The 9,654-nt window shown below is 43.2% G+C and overlaps 1 protein-coding gene across 1 annotated transcript; it reads left to right on the top strand.

Moving 5' to 3' along the window:
- Positions 1-3,777: 3,777 nt before the first annotated feature.
- On the top strand, positions 3,778-4,674 carry LOC148102855 (odorant receptor 131-2-like). Its single transcript, XM_087841394.1, has one exon. The coding sequence runs from the start codon at positions 3,778-3,780 to the stop codon at positions 4,672-4,674; it is 897 nt and encodes a 298-aa protein (XP_087697520.1).
- Positions 4,675-9,654: the final 4,980 nt, after the last annotated feature.

Here is a 9,654-nt window from a genome sequence, read left to right as displayed (position 1 = left end):
AAGTCCAACTTCTGCTGGCCAAAAAAGCGCAGACTACCGTTCCAAACGGTAAGGAGACTCAAACTCCTAGCTATTGTGGAGGTTCCCAAGTTCTCCCCGGTTGCCAACCGTACTATCCCTATTCACCGATAGGTCAAGGCCAAGCGTCCTTGGCCAGGAGGGAGCGTCACCTCCGAGAAATGCGCCCCCTAGTGGTCCAACCACCGTCCTTCAAAAATTTATAATACTTTGAAACAACAATCAACACCCAAAACAAGTGTATGACTGACCCAGGTCCAACCTGTCTGACCAATTTGGGACTCAAACCCATAAAATGACCAAATTCCCTACTTTCCTACTTGGGACTTTAACCCTTTAGGGACTTTAACCCTTTCACTGTTTTCCTTTTTTCCTTTCTTTAAGGGACTTTAACCCTTTCACTGTTTTCCTTTTTTCCTTTCTTTAAGGGACTTTAACCCTTTCAAACTTCAACTTTCAACTCTCATGAGATTTTCACCAAAATCAAAACAGACATTCACCAGTAATTTCAGTGAGTAGACTTTACTTTTTTCATGTCCAATTTGGCACATTTTGGAAATAATTCAACAGGTAGTAGTGCCTTACCTTTGGATAAGCCAGCTTATGCCCACTCACTTTGACCACTGATATTCGTGCCTGCCCGTCTGACCACCTCGGACCCCGGATTTCTCTGTCCAAGCCTCCAACTCACTCTCCCTCCTCAATAACCGGATGAGCCTCCCAAATGTTAGGTTCAATATTGAGGAGGGGTAGAGGAGGTAATCAACTTCCATAATAATAACACTGGTCCGGCCGGGTGGAGTCAAACGATGATTTTAATGCACGCGTGGGAAGACCGCCACTGTACGCAGACAGCGCCGATCCCCGACTTACAGAGCATAAGAAGGTGTTTTATACCTTTCAGGGCTTAAATTTACTGACGCCCCTTAAACGTCACTCAGATACAGTTCATACATAGGTTTCAAAACTACAATGACTTAACACAGTTTAAAATAACATTGTCTCCGTCTCCACGACAGATGCTTCCTGTCAGCCTTCTGACTTTCACTTCTTGTCTGGAAAACCAGACCCACACCCTGCAAGAAACTGTTCCTCTTTTTGCAGAGACAGCAAGAAACTATTCCTCTTTTACAGAGACAATTTTAGAGTTACAAGCAAACATGATTAACCTCTCACCTATAAATAAGTCTATCTAATGTGTGAGTGTGTGTGTGTGTCATCATGAAATGCACTCAGTTTCACCTCTCCCTTCACCAGCTGAAACTTGTAACCTTTTCCACCAGACAGAAGGCCAGCACGTACACATTTCAGATTATAACAAGCATTCAAAAGCATTTAAGATTATAGATTCAACTCAACAGTTTAGAGTGGTTATAACTGCACCTGTAATAAAGGCTAATTGGGTACCAATATGTTTAAACATCTGAATACAATATCAATACTGCAGATTGTATTATTAATGCAATGGTAATGATGATGATTATTAACAATAGCAGTAAAATAATTTCTCTAATTCCTCACACCCCCTATGAGCAAGCAATCTGGCAACAGTGGGAAGATAAATAGTGCATAAACACAGTGAATTAAAAAAAACAAAAGAAGATGAGTGGATCAGAAACTGAGTGCACTGTAAACAACGGTGCGGATTTGGCTTTACACACCCAGTCATCCACCCATTCACACACTGGTGGAGGCAGCTACAGTTGTAGCCACAGCTGCCCTGGGGCAGACTGACAGAAGCGAGGCTGCCATATCGCGCCATCGGCCCTTCTGGCCAACACCAGTAGGTAACGGGTGAAGTGTCTTGCCCAAGGACAAAACGACGGAGATTGTCCGAGCCGGGGCTCGAACCAGCAACCTTCCGATTACAAGGCGAACTCCTAACTCTTGAGCCACGATCACCCCCAGGTTGTGAGTGAAGGCAGATCAAATTTCTCCTACAGGTATGTCAAATGCACACTTATCCTGAGGTCGGGAAATGTTGGGAGGCTGACTTTCGTCCTGGACAAGGATGCCTCCTGGGTGCCTCCTGGGTGAGGTGTTCCGGGCATGTCCCACCGGGAGGAGGCCCCGGGGCAGACCCAGGACACGCTGAAGAGATTATATCTCTCGGCTGGCCTGGAAACGCCTTGGTGTTCCCCCGGATAAGCTGGAGGAGGTGGCTGGGGAGAGGAAGGTCTGGGCCTCTCTGCTTAGGCTGCTGCCCCCGCGACCCGGCCTCGGATAAAGCGGATGAAGATGGATGATGGATGGACTTAATTTTTTATAAATTTTGTTTTTTCTTTTTTCCCTTGTTATTTCAATTATATTTGCATGTTCTAAAGAAAATCTATCTATGTTTTCTCATACTGATGTAAAAGACAAAAAATAATGGGTATTAAGGCCCTTAATGAGCAGGCCTGTTGAATGGAGTCCTTTAATGCACGCACATGGCCTAGGGCCCTGATACACATATAATACAGAGAGATGTTTCAGGTTAGCTGGACAGCTGGGGTTAGTGGATGTTGTAGACTAAATGCTGACAATATCCTCTGACTTTTCAAACTTTAAACATAGACACTAGACCATGTGTTGGTGTCATGTCAACCTAAGGAGATGGACCATAAGACAAAGCATGATATTGACACATTTGCAGTGATTCTTGTCTCTTCTTTGTGAGCTAGCAAAAGTGCCTAATACACACGTGCATGCACTAACGGGTACGAGCACTCCTGGGGGAGGGGATATCTCCCTCTCTCACACACATAGACACACCTGACGCCATTTGCATATAACCACTTTTATAAATTATCAAGTGCTACTAACTTATTAGACAGAAGTCAACCATAACCGGCGAGCACCTATTCTTTGGTGGGTGGGGTGGTTTATGAAAACAATTTATATATTCTTTGAGATTTGTATTGTATTGAATCATTTAGTGTAGTATAATTTTTTTTATGTGATCAGCTATATAATAACTCTGATTGTAACACAACCAGGCGCAATTATCAACTATCATTTAAGTTACTGCTTTGAATGAGAATGCTGCTATTATCCAGCTCGTTGTGACTAAGTTAATGTTATAGGTCAAACATGTGGAGTTTTTTCTTTAATGAAAATGTCTTATTGCAGTTCACACTTAACTAAAGCAGAGTTTAGTGCAGAAAAGCATAGTTTGTTGTAAACTGGAGCAGAAAGGTTTTTGAACTTTATAAAATTGATTAGAATAAATAATTTATGGTGGATTACATTGCAGAAAATGCATTTTCTGAAATGCATTTTTTGCCTAAGCAAAATGAATTACTTTTGATGCTTGGATATGGTGTTTTATGGTTGGTGTAATAGTGCTGCAGAATATTTAAGATTTCTAAGATTATTATTGATCAGATAAGGAATGCTCATAGAAACTTCGCCGTGTTTTTAAAGTTTACACCTTCTGTGTTACAACCTGCCATAACAATCAATGATGTCCACAGGTATTTTGGCCAACTCATGAACCTTTCAAATGCTGCCATGAATTTGACAACAGTTATGTATCGGGACCCGTTAAACATAGCTATTGTCAAGAATGTGATAACTGTGGTCCTCTGTATCACCATCATCTATGTCAACGGCACCTTGCTGCACATATTCAAAAAACATGAGGTCTGTATCCTGCTCATAAATTTTGCATCTATTTATTACATCCATTTAGAACTAGATACTAGATGACAGAATGTGATATATTCTGCACTGTGAACATTCCATCGCGCAAAGAGACGTTGGAGTGACATCTTTTAAATGATATTTTTGGACGTCCAAGTTTGGTCACTGAAGCAGTTGTTTTTTATCCACTGTTCAATGTTTAGTGGGATAATTCACCTTTCATGTTCTAAATCCTGTCCTTCTCTTCAGGTTTTCCACACAAATCCTCGTTACATCCTGTACATTCATCTGGTAATCAATGATATCCTCCTGCTCATCATGTTCACCCTCATTACAGTTCTCAGTTACGCCGTTTTCACTCTTCATGTGTCCTTCTGTATTATTTTGCTAGTGATTGCCGTCATTCCCAGCCTTAACACTCCAATGACCCTCGCTGTGATGGCAGTAGAGTGCTATGTTGCCATATGCTTCCCTCTCCAGCACTCACAGATATGTACAGTCAAAAATGTAACCGTTGTGATCACAGTGATATGGGTGCTAAGTTCACTTACAATTCTGCCAGATTTATTCACCATCTTGGCCACAGAATCCAGAGATTTCTTTCATTCAAGAGTCTTCTGCCTTTGGAAAACAACTTTCAGACCTCCTGAGCTAGAAAAGAAGAGAGATATATCCAACATTGTATTTCTGGTTATTGTTTGGCTCACCCTTGTCTACACATATTTCAGAATCCTTTTCGCTGCACAGGCAGCTGCTGCAAACGCCAGGAAAGCAAGAAACACTGTACTGCTGCACGGCTTCCAGCTGCTGCTGTGCATGCTCAACTACGTCTATGATTTGCTGCTGAGTGGTTTGACATCCTTGTTCCCAAAAGGAGTCCTGACTATTCGCTACACAATCGCAATACTAATACATGTTCTGCCTCGAATCATCAGTCCAATTGTTTATGGAATACGAGATAAGATGTTCAGAAAGTACTTGAAAAAATACTTGTTTCATACAAAAAATGCTAATGCTTTTGTACACAGGTAACCCAGACAAGACAGACATTGTTGATGTTACACATTTATCAATTTCTCTTAATTTTATTACCATTTTCTTTTAGATACAGACTAAGTAGAAGTAATGGGAGTAGTGAAATTCACTTTATGTTTCTCATATCATCCTGACTTACAATTTTTTTGATCTTTCTAAACTCTCATTCACAGTCAAACAGTGTTCTGTTAGTCTCTGTATTTTGAAGCTGTAGGCAGAAATACTGTAACTTCCTGTTTGTATCACAAAGGAGAAAACTGCAGTAACCTAACCTACAGCAAATAAAAACATATTTTCATGAGTTTTCAGAATTTGGGGTTATTGGATTCATTTTTGGTGCTCAGTGTTTAGTGTAATATGTTCCAAAGTAACATGCTACTTCATTGACGGCCCATTTTTCCATAAAGCATTACTGTGCTAAATTGAAAAATGGTATGACAGTTTTGCTGTTACTTATGTAAGACAGGTTCTCCAATTATGTGCATGATGGGAAAATAATCAAATGAGCCTTTTTCCTGCAAACATTTTGCTACCATTGGCTCACTAATGGATTTTATGTGGTGGTTTATGTGGAGGGAAATTTTGAAATTGCAGAGCAGGATACTTTATATAGTACTGTTAATTAGTAATTATTGCTTTTGGCTTCTTGCAAGCTACATTAGTGCTTGCACTTGCAGTGATGAAGTGAATGCAGAACACCACTGAACTGATCTGAATGGACTGGCTCATTGTCAGTGATCTGATCCAGCTTTTCAGTTTTGTTACTTGTGTTATTTGGTATCATACTTGAATTTTTCGTGACATGGGGCATTCGTAAGTCGGGGTTCCACTGTATTTAAGAACATTTTATGTTTTTTTTATTTATGTGTGCTCAAATTGAATAATATGGTAATAATAATACATTTGTCTTAAATTATGGATGCTGATTCAAGTTTATGGTAAGAAAGGCCAGTGAAAATGTAACCCTTTTGTCTTTAATAGTGATGTGTCGGTCGCGAACGAAACAGCTCTTAGAGCCGGATCTTTGAAGTGAACGACGCGAGCCGGCTCCTTATCGCCAGCCGTGGAGTTTTTTTCTTTCGCTCACCCTCTCTCTCACTCTTTTTTTCCGCTTCACTCAGCACGCGAGCCTTGGGCTTTGTGCTGGGAAGAGGGGGGAGGGGCGGTAGTTACACTCGCAGTAGCACAGGAACAGAGCAGGAGGGAAAAGAGAGAGAAAGAGAGCCAGGGACAACAACATCCCATTAGAAAGGTATAGTAATCACAAAGGATTCACAAAGTTTATTCATGCAGGCCCATATGACAGAGAATGTGCATCTTCTTTTTGTTTTCATATTTTCATTTATATGTAATTGTGTTGTGGTTTGCAGTGTTTTGTGTTGTTTTACTTAAAATGTGTTTAAAAGGAAAAAGCTGAAAATTTAAATAGCTAAAAGTTGAACTGCGAATAGTTGGTTTTTGTAATATATGATTTATTTATTACATTTCATGTGGAGAGAATAAATAAAAGTAGATTTACGGTGGCCCCTAGAGACAAAGCATGTACAAACTCCAAAACATGTACAAACTCCAAAACACGTACAAAACACAACAGAAGTGCACCAGGATGCAGGCGAAGTGTTGAGCTTTTGTTACCTAGTGGCTACACAAGCCAGCAAGTACCAACGATGTAAACAGGTAAATGAACTTTTTTTTTTTAATCATTTGAATATCTATGAGTGGTATATATATATATATATATATATATATATATATATATATATATATATATATATATATACATACATATATGTATATGTATACATGTATGTATATGTATATATATATATATATATATATATATATATATATACATATATATGCATATATATATATATATATATATATATATATATATATATATATATATATATATTACTCACAGGTCAAAGGAGCTTGCAAAGAAAAGCGTCTGGACTTCTTTAAGTTACTTGAAGACGTTTCACCTCTCATCCGAGAGGCTTCTTCAGTTCTAAGGTCAAATGGTGGGGAGTCCCAGATATAAACCTGGTGGGAGTGTCCCCCCACAGAGGGACAAAAGGACCCCCTGATGTTCCTCTAATCGCCTGAGCCAAGGTGTGGAACTGGGTGTGGGTCCCACACCTTGGCTCAGGCGATTAGAGGAACATCAGGGGGTCCTTTTGTCCCTCTGTGGGGGGACACTCCCACCAGGTTTATATCTGGGACTCCCCACCATTTGACCTTAGAACTGAAGAAGCCTCTCGGATGAGAGGTGAAACGTCTTCAAGTAACTTAAAGAAGTCCAGACGCTTTTCTTTGCAAGCTCCTTTGACTACGATGACCTGGATGACTGAGAACCTTCACAGACATATACTCACAGCCTTGGCCAGCCGCTTGAGGAGGTACACCAGAGAAATAGAAGGTAGGAGAATAAACCAGCTGTTCTCCACAGAACCAGCAAAGGTGTACTCTCAGTGGCAAGGGAACAATAATAAGAGAACAGCACCACCAAGGCTGGAGACGGAGCAATACTGGAAGAGCATATGGGAGAAGGACGCAACCCATAACGGCAATGCTCAGTGGCTAGTGGATCTGAGGGCAGACCATAGCAACCTCCCTGAACAGGGTCCAGTAACCATCACAGTGGCAGATATCCAAGAAAGGGTCTCCAGTATGAAGAGTTGGACAGCACCAGGGCCCGACATGGTTCATGCCTACTGGCTAAAGAAGCTGACTGCACTCCACGAGCGTCTGGCAGCACAAATGAACCAGCTGCTAGTTAACGAGGGACACCCGGAATGGCTAACCGAAGGTCGGACGGTCCTGATCCCCAAGGACCCCAAGAAGGGACCAGTCCCCTCCAACTACCGACCAATAACCTGCCTCAGTACTACATGGAAGCTCCTGTCAGGCATCATATCGGCTAAGATGAACAGGCACATGGGTCAATACATGAGCGGGACACAGAAAGGAATTGGCAAGAATACCAGAGGCGCAAAACACCAGCTACTGGTAGACAGAACAGTCAGCCGAGACTGCAAGACCAGACTGACCAACCTGTGCACTGCCTGGATTGATTACAAGAAGGCCTATGACTCAATGCCCCACAGCTGGATACTGGAATGCCTAGAATTGTACAAGATCAATGGGACCCTAAGAGCCTTCATCAGGAACTCAATGGGGATGTGGCGTACAACACTAGAGGCCAACTCCAAGCCCATAGCACAAGTCACCATCAAGTGCGGGATCTACCAAGGAGATGCTCTGTCCCCACTGCTGTTCTGCATAGGCCTGAACCCCCTCAGTGAGATCATTAACAAGACTGGCTACGGATACCGACTACGGAACGGAGCAGTTGTCAGCCACCTCCTGTACATGGATGACATCAAGCTGTATGCCAAGAGTGAACGAGACATCGATTCACTGATCCACACTACCAGGCTATACAGCAATGACATTGGAATGTCGTTCGGGCTGGAGAAGTGTAGTCGGATGGTAACAAAGAGAGGGAAGGTAGTCAGAACTGAGGGGATTGAACTACCAGAAGGCAACATTGCAGACATAGAGGACAGTTACAAGTACCTGGGGATCCCGCAGGCGAATGGGAACCATGAAGAGGCTGCTAGGAAAGATGCAACCACCAAGTACCTGCAGAGGGTCAGGCAAGTCCTGAGGAGTCAGTTGAACGGTAAGAGCAAGATCAACACGTACGCCCTGCCCGTGATCAGGTACCCTGCTGGGGTAATAGGCTGGCCAAAGGAGGAGATAGAAGCCACTGACATAAAGACAAGAAAGCTCCTTACCATGCATGGAGGGTTTCACCCCAAGTCCAGCACCCTGAGGCTGTACGCTAAGCGGAAGGAAGGGGGCCGGGGACTGGTGAGTGTCAGCACCACAGTCCAGGATGAGACAACGAACATCCAAGAATACATCACGAAGATGGCCCCAACTGACAGCGTGCTCAGTGAATACCTCAGGCAGCAGAAACCCAAGAAAGAGGAGGGAGACGAGGAACCATCATGGAAGGACAGGCCCCTGCACGGTATGTACCACCGGCAGATAGAGGAGGTGGCTGATATCCAGAAATCCTACCAGTGGCTGGACAAAGCTGGACTGAAAGATAGCACAGAGGCACTAATCATGGCAGCACAAGAACAAGCTCTGAGTACAAGATCCATAGAGGCTGGGGTCTGTCACACCAGGCAAGACCCCAGGTGCAGGCTGTGTAAAGATGCCCCAGAGACAATCCAGCACATAACAGCAGGGTGCAAGATGCTAGCAGGCAAGGCATACATGGAACGCCATAACCAAGTGGCCGGCATAGTGTACAGGAACATCTGTGCTGAGTATAACCTGGAAGTCCCGAGGTCAAAATGGGAAATGCCCCCAAGGGTGGTGGAGAATGACCGAGCTAAGATCCTGTGGGACTTCCAGATACAGACGGACAAAATGGTGGTGGCTAACCAACCGGACATAGTGGTGGTAGACAAACAGAAGAAGACGGCCGTAGTGATCGATGTAGCGGTTCCGAATGACAGCAATATCAGGAAGAAGGAACACGAGAAGCTGGAGAAATACCAAGGGCTCAGAGAAGAGCTCGAGAGGATGTGGAGGGTGAAGGTAACAGTGGTCCCCGTGGTAATCGGAGCACTAGGTGCGGTGACTCCCAAGCTAGGCGAGTGGCTCCAGCAGATCCCGGGACTAACATCGGAGATCTCTGTCCAGAAGAGCGCAGTCCTGGGAACAGCTAAGATACTGCGCAGGACCCTCAAGCTCCCAGGCCTCTGGTAGAGGACCCGAGCTTGAAGGATAAACCGCCCGCAGGGGCGTGCTGGGTGTTTATATATATATATATATACATATATATATATATGAGCTGGCTCTTTTTAGTGAGCTGAGCCGAAAGAGCCGGTTCTCTAAAACGAGCCGGAAATCCCATCACTAGTCTTTAAGATTTTGATATAATACTGTTCAAAC

This window comes from Neolamprologus brichardi, chromosome 5 (assembly GCF_056152115.1).
Source record: "Neolamprologus brichardi isolate AB-2024 chromosome 5, ASM5615211v1, whole genome shotgun sequence".
In the NCBI taxonomy this organism is placed as follows: Eukaryota; Metazoa; Chordata; class Actinopteri; order Cichliformes; family Cichlidae; genus Neolamprologus; species Neolamprologus brichardi.
Note: the sequence above shows the minus strand (reverse complement) of the source record. Positions and strands in the feature narration are given on the sequence as shown.